Below are 21158 nucleotides of genomic sequence, written 5' to 3'. Positions count from 1 at the left end.
CTTTTTAATATTCTTTGTGTCTATTTTCAAGGGTTTGGTCAATTTGTCCTGCAGCAGCAGCGTCCCTGATTAACAGTATGACGTGAAACCATTCACTGTATCCTGCCACAACCTCTAATCATTCATAAACACATGGTAGAAAGTGGGCCCCAATTACCTCCGAAACTCTTCTCTACATGTCAGCTAACAAATGGAACTTTCTGGAAATTTTCTTCTTGTCACTTCCAATGCTGAATTGTGATATTTGGCCTTTAACAGGACATTCTTGATCATGAACAAAACAAATTTTCCAGATAAACTCTCGCTCTTGGATCCTCTAAGCTCTGAAACTTCCTGAGATAACACTTTGCCTGGTTTCACCCAGAGCAGCAAACGTGGGACGTTTCGAAAAGAAAATTCATAACCTCATGTCCAATTACGTGTAACATGTAAACTGAAACTGGATTAAAATTTAATGTGCACCTGAATCTTACTCCAACTCTGGGACTGTTGCTTTCTTTGCTCCGTAGCCCATCTGGTGTTGAAGACATAGTTCAGAGGCTCAGAAGTCAGGAAGGAATCCCCAGGGTAAAAGGGACACTTCGGGGAGGCAGACAGAGGAGGGACGCCCAGTTCCGAAAGCCTCTGTGCCTGGCAGACTTTTGCGCATCGATGCTTCAAGGTGGAATTCACCGTCACCTTGTATGCCCTTTCTAGGAGCCGACCTCCCAGGGTCGCCGTGAGCCCTGCCTGGCTGTGACATTCACTGAGATCACAGGCCAAAAAACAAAAAAGAATACATTTGTGCAGATTAGAGTTTTGGGGGATGAGAACTCTGCCCATCATGAGCTCTGATTCCCTGTAAAGTTTCTTCTTGTGACATTTCATTTGCTAGGATTTGCTGAAACAAACAGCAGGAAAGAGCGCTTGCAAAACCTATCACAGCTGGTCAGCCTTTTCTTTTTCTTTTTCATTGTCTTAAGGAACCGTATTCTCCCAACCAGGAATTATTTTTTTTCTACTTCCAGATGTGTGTGCCATTGTAGACATGGGCATGGTGTAGGTATAACCAAAGTAAGCCAAATACAAACTGATTTCGATCACAGGGAATTGGCTCTGAAGAGGAGCCCACAAATTGGCTTCCATTTATGCTTTGGTGGGCCAAATTAAGATTCCTCTTTACTATCCTTGCCTTTATCTTATAATACCATGAGTCCCAACATTAGTGTAACTCCTTGTAGGAAAAAGAACCTTGGGCTACTTGTTGGTTTTCCTGGAGTCTGAGCTTGGCCTGAGTCATCACGGCAGTGAGCAGGTTGTACTTTTGGTCCCTCGGCCTTCGCGACGGTCGCATACGCTCTGTAATCTCTAAGCTCGTATCCTAGGCATTTTTCAGCTTGAGCATGCAGGAATTTTAGCCACATCTAACACATCTTTTTAACCTGGTTACATGCATTTTTAAATACGTCATAAGTCAAAGAATTAGCATTTTGAACGTAGGTGAAGATGTTGCTTTTTGCTAAGGCTACTTGTTTCTAGCCCATCCTGGGGCTTGGATTCTCTGCTGTAAACATAACAGGCACAGGGAGATTATTTGCCCGGCTCTCCTGGAGAGAGATGTGAGCTTTGCTCACCCCACAGCTTCCATTGTTAGGGTGTAGGAGGGTCGTCCGCCTTGACTGCTCACCAAGTTCTTAGGAATAATCCTCATTTCGGTAATCTTCTGCTTTCACAGTTTACAATAGTCAATCCACAGAACTCTGTGAATTACAACTGCCCTCGGCTGGGGTCTAGTTTCTTTAACAGGAGGCCGTATTTCCTTATCAGGGGAATGAGCTGACCTCTGTGTAAATTCAGCTCTTTTAGGACAGAAAGTTGTGTGATTTCAGCCTCCACATTGGGAGGGGAGCTGTGTGATCTCCCACTTCAAAGATTGCTCTTGTAGCACCCTTCTTTCTGTTATAAAAGATTGAACCATTCAGCAGCTGACTTGGCTCACCCGAGAGCACCTGGGTGCACGTGACCAGCGATGTGCGTGAGCGGGAATGTCTTGGGGAGAAGAAGCGATGGCCTGGGGTTTCCCAGGTGCGGGTCCCTCCAGCGCACAGGGTCTGCTGGGACTCCAGCAAGCGCCGCCCAGGCCACGGGGATTGCGTGCCTGCCCCAGAGCCTTCCCCAGATCTGTGGTGGTCCCTGCTTGTGCTGAAACGCTACAGGCTTGTGGGGTGCCCGACAGTGGACAAAATGCTTCTGCACAGACTGTCGTCTTCGTGAGGAAAAGGAGGAAGAGGTGCTTAGACCCATTTCACGGATGTGAGAACTGAGGAACGGGTGGTTGGACTGCTCAGTGGAGATGCACAGATTATCAACTGCAAGGACAGAGCCCGACTCAGAAGCTTTCCCACGCTTCACGCTTGCTCCTCAAAATCAGGACAAAGCCTGACTCAGAAGCTTTCCCACGCTTCATGCCTGCTCCTCGGTCATTAATAACACCACCTTCAGTGTGCTGCTTTGTGATTGAGAATTAAGGGTTTACATTTAGTGATGACTACAGCCCTCCACATGCACACACACACATACAGAATTTATTTTTGTTTCCACACTTGGCCTCGTGCAGTTGCCCTGTGACCCGCACAGGGAGCTGAGCTGGGACCCACCGGCGGTGGCCACCTCCCTGGCACTGTGCCACGTCCCTGGTGGAACGCTGACACACCCACTCCTCACAATCAGCTAAACGCATTTTGAACTTGCTCCTCCAGGGACCCAGTTCTACCATTTATATTTTCACATCTGTAAATGGTTTATAAAGTTTGCACTATGGCATTTACAGAAAATATCCTACAAAATACAGCCTATTGGAGTTGTATTTTATCATAATGAGTAGGAGAAATTAAAATATAGGAAATACAATTAAGCATAATAAGTAAAACTTCTAAAACCAGAATGTTTCAGAATGACTCCAGGCGCGCGCACACACACACACACAAATGAACCGGCAAACCAACAATAAACCACTCAGGTCTTGGTTCACGGAGTTTCTTGTTGAGGGAGGATGAGCCAGAAGCGCCTCGGTCTTTCCTTCCATTTCTCAAGTCCACCGTCAGGGCGAGCCCAGCAGCAGGAGCCTCCCTGGCCCAGTGGAAGGGGCTATAAGTGGGGAGGGTCCCTGCTGCAAATCTTTCTTCCTGCCGCCTCCTCCTCTCACAGTAAGCCTGAGACCTGGATTATTAAGGGAGGGACCCAGGCATTGGGGTTTGGGCTGAATCTTACTTATTTTAACTAACTGTACTGATGCACAGGCCAGCCAAAAACCAAACAACAACCACATCGAGAATCTTTAGTGTTTACCTTTTTAAACGGCTTGATGAAACGTTCCTAAAGTTCTCCAGCTATATTTGAAACGTAGTGTAGGTCTGTTTATGCCTCGCCATTGTCATGGTTTTGATGAAGAAAATATTGAAATTCACTGAGTAAAATCTCAGACTTAGGTAATACAAGGGGACAAGAGGTGGCAGGATGTGAGGCCAGTGGCCAAGATGCTCTGCTTTTCCTGGAGAGGTTCTCTGTGCAAAAGAAAACACAGAGCATGGGTTTTCCAGTCACTGGGGAGCACTGTCAATCTCCCTGTGCCTCAGTTTCCTTCCCTGTGAAGTGGGACAGTACTGGTAGCAAGCACACACCTGACATTCAATACCTGTTACAATTGACAACAACCATGTACAAAAATCCCCACAAAATGAAACTTTTTCATTTTTCATTTATATTTCATCATTCATTCTTCTGAAAACTGAACGAAACAGGCTGCGTGTAGACCTGACTGCCCAATCTACAGTCAGTTAAGAAAATAATTCAAGTCTCGTTTAAAAGTTTTCTAGCTACTCAAGAGGCTGAGGCACAAGAATCACGGGAACCCAGGAGACAGAGGTTGCAGTGAGCCGAGATCGTGCCACTGCACTCCAGCCTGGGTGACAGAGTGAGACTCCGTCTCAAAAAATTAAAAAAGCTTTCTCCATCTTACCTTACCTCATTCATTGCTCAGTTCGAGAATGGTTTTACCTTTGCAGCCTCACACTTTGGCAGAATCAGCATACTGTTTGCTAAAGAGAGGGTGGCTTCTATGGACATTTTATTTTATCTTTAATTTGCCATATTTACCGGCTTCTTGACCAAATTGATCTGTTTGCCTTAAGCCATTTAAAAGGCCGTTTTCAAGGATGGTGGCTTGGTTGAACTCAGAGATAGGGAGCTCGAATCTCTCAGGCAATTAAGGTAAATTTCTAACTGCTCACCAAAGCTGGCTTTGTGAGGTTTTTGGTTTTTTTGTGTCAAATTTTGGAACATTTTAAATTCAGAAGAAAATCATGAGGAAGATTTTTAATGAAATATTTCCTAGCATTCCATTCTTTCATTTTAAGAATATGAAACATTTAATACAAACATCAGAAACTATTGAATTGTATTGCATACTCTCAAACGGAAATCATTTGTCGTCAAATCAAATGTAAAATAATGCATCTTATACAATCTGTTTCAAAAATTTTTAAATACACTGATTTTTTAACTTCTGAATGACTTTTTAATATGTACAGTATTTCTGTCACACATGAACAGAAGGAAGAATTTATTGTCCTTATAATTTTAAGTGCTGAAGTTTTAAAGTTATTTAAAATATATATACACATATATTACTAAACTATAAACATATATTATTATTTTACACACACATTTTTTGTTATTTTTTGGTCTAGGTTTCAAAGATGGACACATTTCCTTTCATGAGACGTGTTACATTGTCTGAGGTCTCTTCATATTTCACGTCTAATTAAATTTGGCCTCTTCTAATTTGAGGGAAATCTGGGCTCCTCTGGACTGGCTCTGAGAAGTGAGCTTTCTTAGACTTCATGGGCCCCCACATCTGACTTCGGGCAGCCAGCAGGATGAGAAGCCAGTATTCTGTGATGGGAGAGTATAGTCAGAATGAGGAGGTTATGTCCCTTAATTGTGCCTCTGAGGTTTTAATGTAGTAAACACTTCGCTAATTTGTAATTCCCTGGAGCAAAATGAATGAAATTGGAAATAAAGTCGATGCTTCCTTTGGGAAATGACTGACAAGGATTTGGGGTTTCCAGGAGAGAGACTCATTCTCTCCCAGGCCCTTTCTTGAGTGAAAGGCTTTGAAGGAACTCAAGGGCCATTGAGTGCACAGGGGCCTGGGAAGCAGGAAAGCTCACAGTCACGTCTGCAATTTCAGCCTGTCGCTGTGCTCTCTCTTACATGTGATCTGTGGCCTTCCAGGGGTGATGACTCAGGGAAATTACTTCTCTTCTCTTCTCTTCTCTCTTCTCCCTTCCCTTCCCTCTCCTCCCCTCCCCTCCCCTCCCCTCCCCTCCCCTCCCCTCCCCTTCCCTTCCGTTATATTCTATTGTTGCATTTTTACAGAAAGAGGTTTCTGGCACTAGTGAATTCCATTTAATGACATTTTTAAAGTCACTAGGTTCTACAGGTGATTACATGTTTCTATTCATGAATGAGAGATGGAGACATCTCATCTGCCTCCAAAGAGAAATTGAGAATAGTATAAGAATGTAAAGAAGTTGGACATCCCACACTTACCTGATGTTTTTAAGAAAAAGCTTTCTAATAATCAGAATAAAATGTGACTTGGTTATGGAAATGAGAGCCTGAAATGCCTGATGGAGCCTTCTGGGATGAAGTTGCCTGTTCTGTGCTGTCCCACCCAAAAGTCACAAGCTGCTTGAATGATGCTGCCGTGGCTGAGGAAGTGCATTCTTGATGGTATTTCATCTTCATTAATTCAAACCTAAATGTCCACATACACCAAGCAGGTATACACACTGGGCAGTGCCCAAGAGAACCTTACACTTATTTTATATTGTTCTAATTCTAATTAGAATTACATTCTAACAAACCTGTGGGAATATTTCATTTCTGAAGCTGAACAGTTCATGTTTTTTAAGCATCTGACTTATACCATTAAGCCATTGACAAATAGGTTAATAATTTTTTATTAATATACTGGTATCTTTTTTTGTTTAATGCAGTTTGTAGACAGATTAAAACTAAATGTGACGTAAATGTCAGTGTTACCATTTTCAGAATGGAATACCTGCACGTTGCACAGTGAAATGAGTGCAAACCTCACTCTTTGGGATGAGCGTTGGGGCAGCACTCAATAGAAGTTAGTGGAAAGACTCAGTTCTGCTATTGTGAAAAACCATGCAACTGGATTACTTTCAAGCATGGGCAGAAATTCAAATTTAGTTAATCAGGTGTTATCAAAGAGGTCTGTAGGCAACCTCCTTCAGTGACTAAATAAACCCAATATAATTAACACATAAATCACTAATAATTGGGGCCTTCAAGTTGTAGGAAGCCTGTTTCCACCTGTATCTTCGATATTTATCTCCCAAGCTTGCTGATGCATTAATTAGCACTACCTGCAGAGAAGAGCTTACTCCACGGAGGGGGACCCCAGCACTTCCCTGGTCCCAATTAGTTTTCGTGTCGAATTAGGAAGGTGTCATTATCATGCATTATTTTTTTTTTACAATTTAGGATACAAACAGGTGACCTATTTTAGGCAATTTTTGGTCTCAGAGCCAATGAGAGCAAGCAGAGTTCAGCAGAACTGCCCACAGCCATGGCCGTGCCTGGAACCCCTGCCTGTCCCAGCACAGGCGTGCGAGCGGCCAGGTCCCGTTCCTCAGCTCTCACCGTTCATGTCCCTCTCCTTTGGCCAAGTGCTGATGGCGTTCATCATGCAAGCTCACTGAACAAGGATACAAAATCCACCTGATATATAAAAGCACCTGCTTCTGGCACAAATGCATCCTCTAGCGAAGGGGAGAAAACATCAGTCGAGCAAGGAAGTTTTTAAATGATTTTTTGGATGTAAACCTAATATAAGCTCAAAAAATTGAGAAAGAAAAGAATTGGAAAAAAGAAAAACTATGTATAATCTCACCACTCTCACAGATGTGTTTGCATTTTTGTGCAATCACCGTGTGATTGAAACCTGCTTTTCTGCTTAGCATGTAAGTCATATAATCTTATTTTTAATCACTGCATCATATTTCAGGGAAAATGTGTTTTTGCAGCTTCCATCATAGTCAAGTGATAAAAGTCTCCAGCACCAGGAATCTGGGCATTCTGAAGCCTGTGTTCTCCATGAGGGCTCCTTCCTCACCTGTGCGGCTGGAACCACAGGGGTCTCCCCAGAGCCACGACGACGATAGGCAGAGCTTAGGTGCTGAAGGGCTTTGCGGAGTGTGTTCTTCTGCTGCAGGGGTGTAATTTATCCTATAGAACTGGAGACCGACTGGTGCTGTCTGAGCTGTGATCCTCCCAGGGGTGTAATTTATCCTATAGAACCGGAGACCGACTGTTTGGTGCTCTCTGAGCTGTGATCCTCCCAGGGGTGTAATTTATCCTATAGAACCGGAGACCAACTGTTTGGTGCTTTCTGAGCTGTGATCCTCCCGCGGACCCTGGTCATAAGGAGACTCAGCTTGAGTCTCCGGCTGGGAGAAAAAGCCGGGTCTCTGTCCTCCCTTGGTCTGATATTTGGGGAGATGGCGGACACACAGTCCCAGCATGCTTAGAAGACACCAGGATGCCAGCAGAGGAGGGGCAGGGAGAAAGTTCTAGAAGAGCAGAGCAGCACAGGAGTCAGATCACCTGAGGCCACTGGTCTTGGCAGGACTTTAGTTCTGTCCTGAGTGAGATGTTACTTCTCAAATCTCCCCGGATGCCTTGCAGTTAGAGGCCAGTCCGGAGCTCTGCCAGTGGGGTGCAGGGCTGGGGTGGGAGGCAGCAGGTGCTGAGGTTTCGATGGCGGCACATGTAGGGTCAGCTGGGGGAACTCGGTGTGGGGCAGAGAGCATCCGGGAGAGTCACCCAGAGGCCCGCTCTGGCCACCGGCCATGGGGAAGGTTGCTGGGGTGAGCAGTGGGTGTGGGCTCAGGAGCCCCAGATGGACGGGTGGGTTAGGGTCAGCAGGAACTGTGTGGAGATGTGGAGGAGAGGAATGTCACGCGTGTGTGTGGGTGCTCTGGGGGCCTGTCCCAGGCTGGACGCGGAGTCCTGGGCACGGATGGCACGAAGGCCACGCATGGATGCATCACCAGGCAGTGGATGTTGACAGACGAGGATGCCAAGACCCACCCCTTCTCACTCTCCCAGACTCTGGGGCTCAGGCCCAAACCCTGAGTCTGTTTCCATACCCAGCGAGAGGGGCCCAAGAATCTGATTATTTTCTGGGAATTAAAATAACTACAAAATTTGGAAATTCCATCACAAAGATTTCTTCTCCAAATGTCCTGCTGACCTGAGAGTGCAGCATTCCCCCGCACATCACTGAAAATACCCTGGGAATCAGGCGGCCGAAGAGACTTTCAATATTGCTCCAGCCCTCAAACCTCACCGCAGATGTGCACGTGGACAGAACTGTACTTCAGAAATCCAAAGTGTACATCTTTGTTAAGATATAACTATTGGGGATTATTTAAATAAGATTAAATAACGTGTTTTTCCTGTAACACATGAACAGAGAGATAGGGCCCCATTTTGAAGGGTAGAGAAGTTCACCTGCACGGCTGCCCTAAGACTGCAGAGCCCTGAGGTGGGGGAGGGAGCAGCAAGTTCATTCTTCTCGCTGGACCCTTGAACAAAGAAGGCGGAGGCTTAGGCGCGGCCCCGCGAGGTCAAGAAAGAACCAGAAAGAAGGTCTTCTGAAGGAGCTCTCTTTCCTGGCAATAATCTGATGATCATACAGATCTGCTTCCGCTCACCGCTCCCCAGACATCCATCCTAAGTAAAATCTGATTGCCCCCTGGCCTGGTGCTTGGGGACAGAGACAGAACGGTAGTGAGGCCAGGAGGGAAACTGAGGCACTCGCCTTCTCCTGAGAGAACTGCTTTGATTCTACCTTGAACAGGAAGGATGGGACACATTCAGAGATGTGCAAAGTATTTCACCACAAGGCTTGAAGCCAGCGTAAGAAATCTGAAAATGTGTAGCTCTAATTTCTTAAAACAACCATTTAAAATGTATGCGTATTTCTCGGTGCAAGGACCACATCACGCCCCTCCCTCTTGGCCCTTGCGAGGCAGGCACACTCCCTCGAAATGGCCTTCCTTGGCCTCCCTGTTTTCTGAAATCCAGCCTGTTCACCCAGGCCCAACACCAGCACAACGTGCGACTCATGGAGGGTCCAGTTTCCCACCTCGGGGTGTGACCTTGAACGTGTCAGCCCAGCCACTGCAACCTCTCCCTGCAGCGATCGCACTGACTCGGGTGGCTCTGTGCTCAGTCAGTATCTTCCGCCTGCGCCGGAACGTAGAAGCCTTCGGGTAGGACGCCAGGCTTCCAGATCTGAGCCTCTCCTTGGTGGCGCCCCTCAGCCTGTGCTGCCCATTGTTTAAAATCCAGGCCTTTAAGTAAAAAAGCTAATGAATAAATGAACATATACTTATCTGCACCAAACAGCCCTGTGAGGAACGCAAGGATTCTGGAGGGAGGACCACAGATGGGCCAGCAGACGGGCCGCCAGGTGACCTGGAAAGGAGGCTGCCTGTCCGAGCTCTGGCCTCTTCCCTAGTGAGGAGAGGAGCTAGCACGAGTGTCGGAAATTCACGTGAGCCTGAAAATCCCATTGCCCTCGGTGGAAATGGGGCAGGAGTATGGCTGAGGCCAGCAGGTCACCTTTCCATGAGGACAGCCGTGGGACTGGCTGCTGGAGTTCCCTGCAAGTGGGATCAGGTTGCAGCGTCACATGGAGGTGACAAACGGCACAGCACGGGGCAGAGGGACGTAGCTCCACCCTGGCTCTGCCGCCCAGCACACCACATCATCACCTGCAGCAGGGCCTCGGACGGGGGAGCAGGTGATGGAGGAAGGACATCTGGACCAGCTGCTGAACCAGAGGTCGGTGGAAGCCACGTCGTTGCCCATCAGGTACGCCTGGCTGCCCCCACCATTCCCTGAGCCCACGTGGCCCGTCCACAGCCCTCCCCACGGCAGAGGAGAGGAGCCCAGGGTGCAGCGGAGAAATAAGTCTGGCCAGTGCTAAAGGAAGTCAGCAGAGTTTGACAATCTTAACCAATGTGAAAACACTTAATAAAATAAGGAAAACACAGCACTTTTCCCCGTTACGTTAGCTTGTCTTCACAAAGCAGGTGACCTTCTGTGCCCACTTCACAGACAGGGAGCCTGAGGCTTCTTGTGGAGAAATGACTTGGATCTTTCCTTTTAAACTCATATTCACCTCCCACATTTAAAACTCATCTTGGAAAAAAAAAGAGGATTTCCTGTTTTCCACACCTGGGTCGTTTGTGGAGGGAAAGGAGAAGAACACTGGGTGGCTGAAAAACACGGGCATTCACCTCAGGCCAGCGCGCACCCCTGGGTCCGTGTCCCGGCCGCCCGCTCCTCGTCCTCTCGCCGTCCTTCCCCCGACTGTAGATTTCCTGTCACTTCCTTTGTGCCCTGTCCCATAGAGTCCCATATCTTTGACCATCCCTCATAGAGTCCGGTTTCTTTGACCATCCCTCATAGTCTGGTATCTTTGACCATCCCTCTCCACCCCTCTCCATCTGGGTGGTGTTGATTAGATGGAAGACACTGAGCCTCAGAACTCATCAGGTGCCGAATTTTCAGGCAAATAGCTTTGAGTATATTCTACTCTTTAGAACTTTTCTACTCTCAGGAAGTCAAGATCTATTTGTTGAATTTTCTATTCTTAATCCTTTGTTTTGCGTTAAATATGTCATGTTTTCAGCAGAATCTCACAGGTGAGGGTCAGAGTTCTCTGAGAGCCAGCACCCTGAGTCTGGGATTGGGGCACCCAGAATGGTGTCTGATGCCTGCCAGACACGGAAATAGTCATCAGTGGATTTAATTGAAGCAGAAATCTCAGTCATTCTTATTAATGCTGGCATTTCGGGGGGACAGCTGCACCAATTAGGAAGCCATGTGCCTGACTGAGTTCGGGTTCAGTCCGCTGTTCCTATCAGATAACATGGTAGTGACTTGCGGCCTCTCCACACACAGCCTCGGAGGCACTGGCATCTCTCTAAGTATTTCACGTGTTTTTTCTCATATCATGACAAGAGTTTTTGTCATTGAAAAATGTCTGCATTTAGCTTTTAATTCCAGGGATATCAAATGGAGTAAGTTTTTAGGTAAAATAAAAATAGTTTAACATTTGTTTTTAGTTCTATTATATTTGAGATCCACTATTTTCTTTTAAAATGTATATATTTAAAAATATAGTCCAAATATTTAAATTGCATTGATAAAGATTCCTCAAAGGCCTGGGAACACTTGAAAACCTGGGAGTGTCCCAAAACACGCTGTGAGGCCATGACCCTGGAGAGCGGGCCCTCTCTCCACCCGTCAGCAGTGCCTGTGACTTCTATGACCCCTCTGCAAAGGCCAAGGCAGGAGGCAGGAGCTGGGGCAGTGATTACGAGTACAGCCTTCAAAGCCAGACTGCTGGCTTCACTCCCTGGCTTGGCCACCCACAGGCTGTGTGATCTTTAGCAAGTTGCTTAACCTCTCTGTTTTCCCCATCTACACAGAGAGGATCATGCTGGCCCCTACCTGAGAGGTCATGATTATAAAATTAAATGGGCTCATGTTTGTAAGGTGTTCAGAATTACACCTGGTGCCCAGAATAAGCTGTATAAGCATTTATTACAGAAAAGAATTAACTCCCAGAAAAGACGGGTAAGAACCAGCTCATGAATGGCCTGGAGTTCTGAGACTCTGTGGAGGAGGGAGGGCACGTCAGAAAAAAAAGGACAAAGATAATTAACGAACTAAAATTTATCCCACTTCCAGCAAGGAATGAAATAAAACTTCTTATACTTGAAATTCCAACAACCAAGATCAAAATATTTCAAAGATAAAAGAATTCCATTTTTCTAATATGTCTTTGCCTTATTCTAATATGGTATAGTTTAAAAATACTCAGACTTATAGATCAGGTTGAAAATCATCAAATAAAAGTATCAGTCGGCCCCCAAGCCCGTGGCTGACCTAGTCCACACCACTGCCTTCTCTCTGTCCTCACCACTTTCCAAATTCTAAACCATTTTCCTAGCAGGCATATTTTGGTCGTCTTATTCTCTGTCATTTGTTTATTTTTCAAACTGCCTTAAATTCTGGGCTTCAGTTCTACCTTTTCTTTGGATGACGTGTGTGTGAAGGTGAGAACATGATGGAAACGGAGGCACTTTTCATGCCCTGGTGGATGATTGGGGTTCAGAACATCGCTCTCCGAGACAATGATGGAGACATCCGGAAATTTCCTCCCTTCTGTTTCCCGTTCATGTAGATTCCAAGCCAGACCAGTCCCCAGGCTGCTTCGGGGAGCCTCTTTTACAAAAGATTAGACTTCCACTTCCCCAGTTACGCTAGCTCCACCTTCATGCAGCTGCACCAGCATCACCTTGATCAGTTCCCCGTCAAGTACGATGCTTACTGCTCCATTGTCTCTGCAAATAATGCAGTTCATACAATGCGCCTCCTCCAGAATCTGCGTGGTGTTTCCGAATTTCATGTCTCAGCGATGACCTCCGCTGTGGCTTTGGCTTGGATGGTCACCTCTTACTATCAGTGATAACTATTTTGATTTAAATCCTGAACTCTCTTGTCCATGCTAGTGGCATCTTATACTTGCAAACTCTTCACTTCTTTCACAAGGATTTTTTCAACACATACTTGTTTAAGCCATCCTCATTGTGCCAGGCCCTGAAGAGGCTGAGGACTGAGGTGGCCTGAGAGCCTGGGGAGTAGCTGGGCCAGGCATCTGCCCTGTGAGATGAGGGGAAGGACATAGAAACCCTCGATCCACACCCTTCACCCCTCTAGCCACCTGGGCTTCTGCAAGTCAATGACACTTTCTGAGCTTCAGTTTTCTTATCCAGAAAAAGCAACCATGCCCTCTGGCCTCCGGCTTCCCTGGCCTCACGTGGGGTCCCACAGGGGCATACTTTGTCCAGCTCTCCGCAGAAGCCTGTGGCTGCAGGGCATGGGTGGGTATCCCGGTTCTCCAGGCCAGGGAACTGAGGAGCTGAGATAGGAGGGGCCCTCCCTGAGTTCTCCAGCAGCAGGGGCTTCCAGCCACGTCTGGAGGGAAATCTCCTCACAGAGTCCCCTCCATCAGTGCACGGAGACACGTGATCTTGGCACACTGAGATGTCCGTAGCACTTTAAGGGTTAAATTAGTTGCCTAAGAGTGGAGATTTTAATTTACACTTTGAAGTCACTTGATTTTCAGTCCATCAGAATAATGACTTTTCTGTGTTAGCAGACTCTAGAAACCAGGAAGGGCTATGGATCAGACCACCTCTCAGACCCAGCTGCTCCTCCTTGGCTCCTTCTGTCTCACCTGTCTTTCCTGTCCCTTTCCTCTCCCTCTGCGGGGAATTGTGAGGCTTTTGAAATTGTTCATGTATCCCGCGCACCAACACATAGCCCCAGCCTAGGGCAGGGCGAGGAAAGCAGAAGACCGGTGACAGACAGACGGTCCCAAAGCCCGGTGGCCAGCTGGCGGAGCTGGGTCTCCACGCACTGCAGGCTGCTTCCACACATAGGACACTTTGGCAGTAACTTTCAGAAATGAATATTGTATTTCCGTTAAAATTGCAAAGCTGCTTTTCACAGAGACAAGATTTCAACCCAATCTTCCATAACTGGAGTAGCAAACAATGTTGATGAACATTTTCAGTGTGCCATTGGGCCTGACAAATCTCAGAGAGAGAAAACACAGATCACATAAAATGTGCCTTTTGGAGTTCTACCTAGAGCAGCATGATTCAGAGTTCACGATGGACTTGCCCGGCCAGGCCTTGTCTACAGGAGAAGAGGAAAATTCTTCCAAATGAGGTCCCTGGCCCAAAAACACCAACTAAAAAGAGACCCCTGGCCACCGAGGCAAGACTGGGTCGTGTCCACAAGCTCCTGGTGCCCGCAGACCGACCCTCCGCAGCCACCTCCACCCTGTCCTGTCCTGCTGTGTGTTTGAGAAGTTTCCGGACTGCTGCTCTCTGGGGCAGAGTCATTCATGACCTTTCCATAGCCACGCAGAACAGGGAGGGAGCTCAGGAAGGAGAACACCAGGGAGAGACCCGTCCCCCAGCACCAAGCAGGCTAGAAGTCCTGGACTGAGTCTTCCGTGTCAGCGTAATGGGACAGAGAACCTGCTGACTCCCCAAACCCATGCAGCTTGGTTGCACTTTGGATTTCTGCCAAAGCAACAAGCTTTCTCTGCACTGTGAAATGATTTCAACGAATAGTTTCAACGAAGAAATTCTCATTACTAGAGTCAGCATCTTCATGAGTCACCATCAGAACTGACATGCAACAGGTAGAGAAGAAGAATAATGCCCTCTGAGAATAATGCCGACTTCTCAGCTCTGAAAACCCGTCTGACAACCTTAATAGCTCATCAGCCTTACAAATGGTCAATTTTTCGATGCAACGGATGAAGGCTGTTTGTTTTTAATGTCGTTTGAATTTAAAGCACTTATTAGGTGACTAGCTTGTTTCCTGGTATGGAAATTGGAGATCTGTGTGGTGTAGTGAGCAGACACCAGCCCCAGATACAAACAGCCTGGGGAGCTCCTGGCTTGCCACTTGCTGGGAAACCTGAACTCAGTACTTGGTTTTCTTCGAACCTCAGGCTTTTTCTCTCTGAAACTGGTATAACAGTAATAATCATCTTCCAAGTCTAAGATGAGGACTAACTTAGATGAGTTAGCCTGTGAGTGCCTGATACCGTGTCTGGCAAACCGTAGGTAGTCACTATTTACCACAGGCCAGAACAGAGAGAAAAGGCAGCGTGAGGTCCTGCCTGCCTCATCACCATTCCTTCCACCTTAGAACAAAATGCTTCTCCCTGAAGCCAGGGTGTTCCCATCGTCTTGAAGCCTGTGAAGTGTGTAGGGCACAGAGTCCCGTCTCTGTTGTACCAGCCACATGCAGGCACACACTTAGGCTCACACACATGCAAGCACCGGCACGGTGCACAGGAGAAGCCTCCAGAGAGTGCGGCTGGCTACAGGGGAGGGCTTGGAGTGCCAGGTCTCATGAGACCCCCCAACTCAGTGCCCTTCCCAACCGGCTGCGTCATCGTCCCTGAACCAGTTTCTTAGATGAAATGTCCAGGGCAGTCGGACAACACAACCCAAGTCCAGGACTGTGTGCTTTGTCGCTGGTGGAGGTACCACGGCACGTGGAAAAGAGGAGCGCAGCTAACACGTGATTCTGGTTTCTGTTTTGACTGTGTGTGGACCAGTGAGGCACAGACTGTGCCCTGGTGGCCGTGCCAGGAGGCAGTCCTGGCTGGGGCTCCAGCACCCATGGCCTGCGGAAGCTCAGTGACGGCTGGTGTGTGTTCCAAGGGTTCCTGGGCTGCACATCCTTATCCCGGCTGAGGGCTGGTTAAGCTGAACCCGGTGTCACTGGGAGGCCTTCCCCTCTCCCAGGAGCCCACTCCCGTGGCCACCACACCTGAGGGCATCTCCCCTGCTCCTTGCTCCTAGGTGCCTGGCAGTGCTGCAGCCAAGGGACTGATCCAGGCCCTCAGGTTTCCTGCACACAATAGAACCAGCCTGCACCGCAGAGGGGAAGGGGGAGGAGGGAGTCTAGCAACCATATCTCCATAGCAACGCTCGCCTGCATCCCCCCTGCCTCTCAGCCCCAGGGCAGGCCCCCAAGTGCCAGAGAGTGGGGGCATAGAGAAGGCAGCCTGAGGAATGGACCCCCTTCCCTTCCTAAGCCTTCAAAGAGCCTTCCTCCCTGGCTGGTGACGCCTGCCCTGCCTTCAGGGCCGGGGGGATGGGGCTCTGGAGACCTGCTCCTTGCCAGTGCTGATAAGACAGGAAGATTAAAAACGACTACAAGCCTCTCATCCTCTAAGATCCTTCCCAGTTATCAAGGGTTTCTTCCTTCCTTCCTTCCTCTTCTAGAAAATCATTCCTGTTCTTTCTTTATAGCTTACATAACAACAGATCATTTTTAAAAGGAGATTCTTTGCCTAAGAAACACATTTTTGATATTATGCAAGTGCAGTTTCTATTAAAATACACTCTGAGACAGATACACTTTTAAATGATTTTCTTAAAAATCAGAAGCAAGACCAGGCGCGGTGGCTCCCGCCTGTAATCCCAGCACTTTGGGAGGCCAAGGAGGGTGGATCACCTGAGGTCAGGAGTTCGAGACCAGCCTGGCCAAACTGGTGAAACCCCGTCTCTACCAAAAATACAAAAATTAGCTAGGCATGGTGGCGCATGCCTGTGATCCCAGCTGCTTGGGAGACTGAGGCAGGGGAATCGCGTGAACCTGGGAGGCGGAGGTTGCAGTGAGCTGAGATCACGCCACTGCACTCCAGCCTGGGCGACAGCTAGTCTCTGTCAAAAAAAAAAAAAAAGCACAGAGCCAAAGTTGCTTCCCACTGAAGGTTTACTAAATAAAGAAGGATTTCTAATATTAAATTTGTCACAGTCAGCAGCTTCCCCCGCCTTCTGGCCACAACGTGTTATTTTATTTGGAACAGTTTTGGGGATACAAATTAATGGAGAATAGCTAATATAATGAAGGTAATGTGTGAACAATGGCCTTCATCTACATATTCACATTAACGAGCATATCTACATTTAATCACCAAACTTTCATTGCATCCAGACTGCCATGAGGGGGAATTGCAGACGGAGCCATATACAGCCTATGTCCTGTCTGGAGGAGAGCCAGGGAGCGTCCCAAGGTCCCCCGCCCCCCCAAAACCTGTGGATGTGGCTGCCAGGGCCACTCTTGGCATCTGCCATTCACTGACTTGACTTCCTAATCCTCCCTCTGACAGACGAGCTTCCTCTCCCCAGCCAGAGGCAAGAAATACCCTTGAGACTGAAGATGAGGACTTTGGACTTCAGTGATGAGTAGTGCAGGAAAACCTGCCAGATGTTTGAGCCCAACCTCCAGGGACGAGAGATGGGATAGGCAGGAGGAAACCGGGCTGTGGGGCCTGGGGGTGAGAGCCAAGATAATGGGGCCTCTGGGAGATGCTCATAGCCTGAGTGCCGTGTGCGACCCTCGGTTCACTTCCCAGCAAGGCCTACCTTCATCCACACCTTCGCCCAAGGTCTCTTCTCTCACCCACACCCTTCTCTCCACTCAGTGACTTCCTGGGGCTGAAGCTGCTTCCCTGGTGTTTTCTCCGCTCTGTCCTGTGAACAAGACTCTGTCTCTCTCTCCCTCTCTTCCTCCCTCCCTCTCTTCCCCCAACCCTCTCTCTCCCTGGCTGCCCCTCTCCTTCTCTATCTGCCTGCTTCACACTCTCTCCCTCTCTCTTTCTCTCTCTCTCCCCCCCTCCCTTTCCCCACCCTCTCACTTTCTGCCTGCCTCTCTCTCTCACCCTCTCCCTCTCTCCCTCCCTCTCTCTCTGCCCCTCTCTCTCTGCCCTCCCTCTCTCTGCCTCTCTCTCCCCCTCTCTCTTTCTCTCCTTCTCTCTCCTCCTCCCTCTTCCTCTCCTTCTTCCTCTCTTTCTCTTTCTCCCTCTTTCTCTTTCTCTCTCCCTCCATTTCCCCACCCTCCCACTCTCTGCCTGCCTCTCTCTCTCTCACCCTCTCCCTCTCTCTCTCCCTCCCTCTTTCTCTGCCCTTCTCTCTCTCTGCCTTCCCTCTCTGTCGGCCTCTCTCCCACTTCCCTCTCTGCCTCTCCCTCTCTCTTTGCCTCTCTCTCTCCCCCCACTCTCTCTCCCCCAGTCTCTGCCTCTGTCTCTCTCTCTCTGCCTCTCTCTCTCCCCCCACTCTCTCTCCCCCAGTCTCTGCCTCTCTCTCTCTCTTTGCCTCTCTCCCTCCCTCTCTCTCCACCTCTCTCCCCCCTCCCTCTCCCTCTCTCCCTGCCTCTCTCTCCCTCTCTCTTTGCCTCTCTCTGTCCTCCCAACTCTCTCTCCCTCTCTCTCTGCCTGCTTCTCTCCTCCCTGCTCTCCCCTCCCCGCTCTCCCCTCCCTCTCTCTCTCTCTCTGCCTGCCTCTCTCTCCTCCCCCCTCTCTCTCTGACCGCCTCTCTCTCTCTCCATCTGCCTCTCTCTCTTTCATCTTCATAAGGCCATCATCATCTGCACCTATGGGAGCTGTGGGCAGCAGGTGACGGGACCAGAGGTGTCTGTGGAGCCTTCATCCTTTGTCCACTCACAATACCCTGTAGTCACAATACCCCGTGGTCCTGACTCTCCCTAGCTCTCACCTCTGTTGTAAGTGATCTTCCCTATTTATAAAAAGATCCCCTTGGCCATGGTCCCCACCTCGGCTTGACCCACCTGCTTCCACCTGGCCCATCCTCTCCCCACGAGGCACCTCCAGGCCATCTCCTGGATGCACACTCCAAGCTGCTCCATCGCAGACAACTTCCTTTCGCACCTTTCAGTCCGCACCTGCTGCAGCATTGTCACCCATGGCCCTCAGACACTAGCCCAGAGGCTAAACCCAGTGCCTGTGAGGTGGGACAGCTTGGGTTCAAAGCCCACTCCTCGCCGTGGACAAATTCCTGAATGCCCGTGCCTATTTCATCTGAAACAGGGATGGTGGCAGTAGCCTCTTGCTCCGGGGACTGATGGGAGGAAGATGTAAACACAGTGCTGTTGGCTGTTCTCATGGGGTCGTCTCACCCACCACGTGCCTTGTGTACTGAGCATGTACTAAGTGCTGGCTCTTCTTACCCACCCCTGCAGAGCTCACAGGCCTTCTTGCTAACTCTGTGAACGTTTGCTAGTCCTTATGTGATTACCTGCACCACCACAGCAAAAAAGGCTGCCAGCCTCTAGGAGATCCGAGACCTCTGTAGCCTGGCTTAGCTGCTAAGAGAAAAAAGGATGGGGAGCTAAAATTTTCTACACTTAATTTAGTTCTTTAGTCCTAACAAGGATCCTAATGATGTGGGTGGGGATTATTTTTCCTATTTCACAGATGCAGAAACTGAGGCTCAGAAAGGTGCAGGGACTTGTCTGAATGTGCCGCACCAAGGGAATGGCAGAGCCTCGGGCCACACTGTGTCTGGCTCACTGAGCCCTTTGGCCACACCCCTGAGTGCCTCAGCCTCAGAGCCTGCAGGAACCCTACAGGGCCATAGGAGCAGGGCTGCTGGCCAGGTGTGCAAGCTGCTGGGCTAGAGGGGGTATCCCTCAGCCCCGCCTGCCCCCTCTCACCCCCAGTGCAGGTCCCACCTTTGTCTGCACCTTCCCCAAAGCAGGCGCCGAGTCCTCCAGCCCCCAGCCCAGTTCTCCACACAGATGCCCAGGGAGTCCATAGCCCAGGGCAGATGCAATAGCCTGGCAGGTTAGCACACTGACACCCACACAGGTGCCCTTCCCCTCTGCCTCCCCACAAGAGCACCTGGTGGGGACAGTACCCTGGGGGCCCATGGAGCAGCAGCCTCTGGCAGAAGCCTGGTGACAGGAAAAGCCAGAGCCTGGATAGAGTGGAAGCACAGCAGTTGGGCACAGCTAAGCCAGGCTGAGCCCCGCCTCCCCGCTGAGAGCCAGGAGAGACAGAACAGGCCGACACCTCTGGCAGCAGCCACCATTCTGTACCAGCTCTGTGAGCCTGGCATATGGCTGGCTCCTCAGAACCTGTAGAGCATGAAGGCTGCCCCGAAGTGACTGCTGAGGTGGCTTCAAGCAGGGGCCACGAACCTCCCATGCCTCCTTTTGTTCCGGAGACGTGGAGGGCAGAGCTGTTGCGGAGGGGAGTTTCACGTGTGGAGGGGCACCAGTGCCGCCCATCAGAGCTCAGCCCTGCCCTCCCAGACCCTGAATAAATGAGATGCCTAAACACAGAGACAGCTCTGTGCAGGGGGCAGAGCGGAAGTTCAGCCTGGGGACAGCGACTGGGGGACAGGGCCAGCTCTGCCCTGGGGAGTGTCCAGCAAACCTTATGTGGGGCCCCGTGTTGAATGGGAGGCAATAGGACAGACAGGGCCAGGGACACGAGGCCAGCACATGCCCGGCTGAAGCTGGGAAGGCAGGAGCTGGCGGGGAGGGAGCAGCAAGACTGTGGAGGGCCTGCTGGAGACTGGACGCACCATGGCAGGGAGGGCTGCGGAGACTGTGGAGGGTGCAGCCCTGAGGCGGGGGTTTCCAGAGGGCCCCGGACCTGCCCCGTCTTCTGGGAGCTAGCTTTCCGCAAACTGGGGAGGACCTCGCACCACGTGGTCCTCACACGAGGGTTTGCCCTCTCCTGAGCATCCTGTCCCCTGAGAGCCATGGAAGCCTCCTGGAATTCCCTGAAGAGGCATCTTTGTTTCCCAGAGGGAAGGCATGGCCCCCACCCCTCACCATCCCTCTGGGCCATGTCAGGCTGTGAAGAAAACCTGCAGCTGCAGTCCTGGGGGCTGTGAAGGCCAGTGGCAGGTGCCCATCCAGCCACCTTGTGACACTCCCCGCACTTCTCATCGAACCCCAGCTGTCTTTGAGCTCCTCCCATGAGGGTTAGCTCCATCGCCCAGGGCAGCCGTTCTTTCCTCTGTCAACCATGATCAGAGGCTCTTCCCAAGAGGGAGTCCCGAGACGCTTATGAATGTTCAGAGCAAGATTTCTTTCTGCCTCATAACATTTACCTTCCATCTATTTTAAAGCAGTCATTTGTTTGCCTCGAGTCTAGTCTTCTCTGAGCTAACTATCCCCCCAAATGTCCCCAAATGTCCCCTTTTTTTAATCTCTTAAGTGACATGTTTCAAGTGCTTCCACTGTTGCCGCCACTGTCGGAATACAATTGGCACATGACGTTTCTGTCCTTCCAGGGGTCGGCCCAGAGCAGGACATACCGTTTCCATCCTCGTGGGGGTCGGCCCGAGGCGGGACATAACTGTTTCTGTCCTTCCAGGAGTTGGCCCAGAGTGGAACATACCGTTTCTATCCTCCCGGGGTTCAGTCTGGAGGGGAACATGTGGTTTCTATCCTCCCGGAGTTGGCCAGAGCAGGACCTATCATTTCTGTCCTCCTGGGGGTTGGTTCGGAGCAGGACATACCGTTTCTGTCCTCCCAGGGGTCGGCTTGGAGGGGGACATATGGTTTCTATCCTCCTGGAGTCGGGCCGGAGCGGGACATACCGTTTCTCTCTTCCTGGGGGTCGCGCTGCAGCAGGACAGTACTCTGCGAGC

General features: G+C 49.6%; 2 protein-coding genes across 23 annotated transcripts in view; one reads left to right on the top strand and one right to left on the bottom strand.

The window, feature by feature from the left end:
* Positions 1-21158, top strand: part of MYT1L (myelin transcription factor 1 like) — a 529284-nt gene that overhangs the window by 434908 nt on the left and 73218 nt on the right. The window lies entirely within an intron of this gene.
* On the bottom strand, positions 1316-20497 carry LOC119627171 (uncharacterized). The gene is made up of 2 exons (XM_073022750.1): positions 17121-20497; positions 1316-3542 (listed from the first exon to the last, which is right to left on the bottom strand). The coding sequence occupies exon 1, from the start codon at positions 20495-20497 to the stop codon at positions 18962-18964; it is 1536 nt and encodes a 511-aa protein (XP_072878851.1). The 3' UTR covers positions 1316-3542; positions 17121-18961.

Source organism: Chlorocebus sabaeus, chromosome 14, assembly GCF_047675955.1.
Source record: "Chlorocebus sabaeus isolate Y175 chromosome 14, mChlSab1.0.hap1, whole genome shotgun sequence".
Classification (NCBI taxonomy): domain Eukaryota; kingdom Metazoa; phylum Chordata; class Mammalia; order Primates; family Cercopithecidae; genus Chlorocebus; species Chlorocebus sabaeus.
The sequence above is the reverse complement of the archived record's forward strand: the minus strand, read 5'-3'. Positions and strand labels throughout refer to the sequence as shown.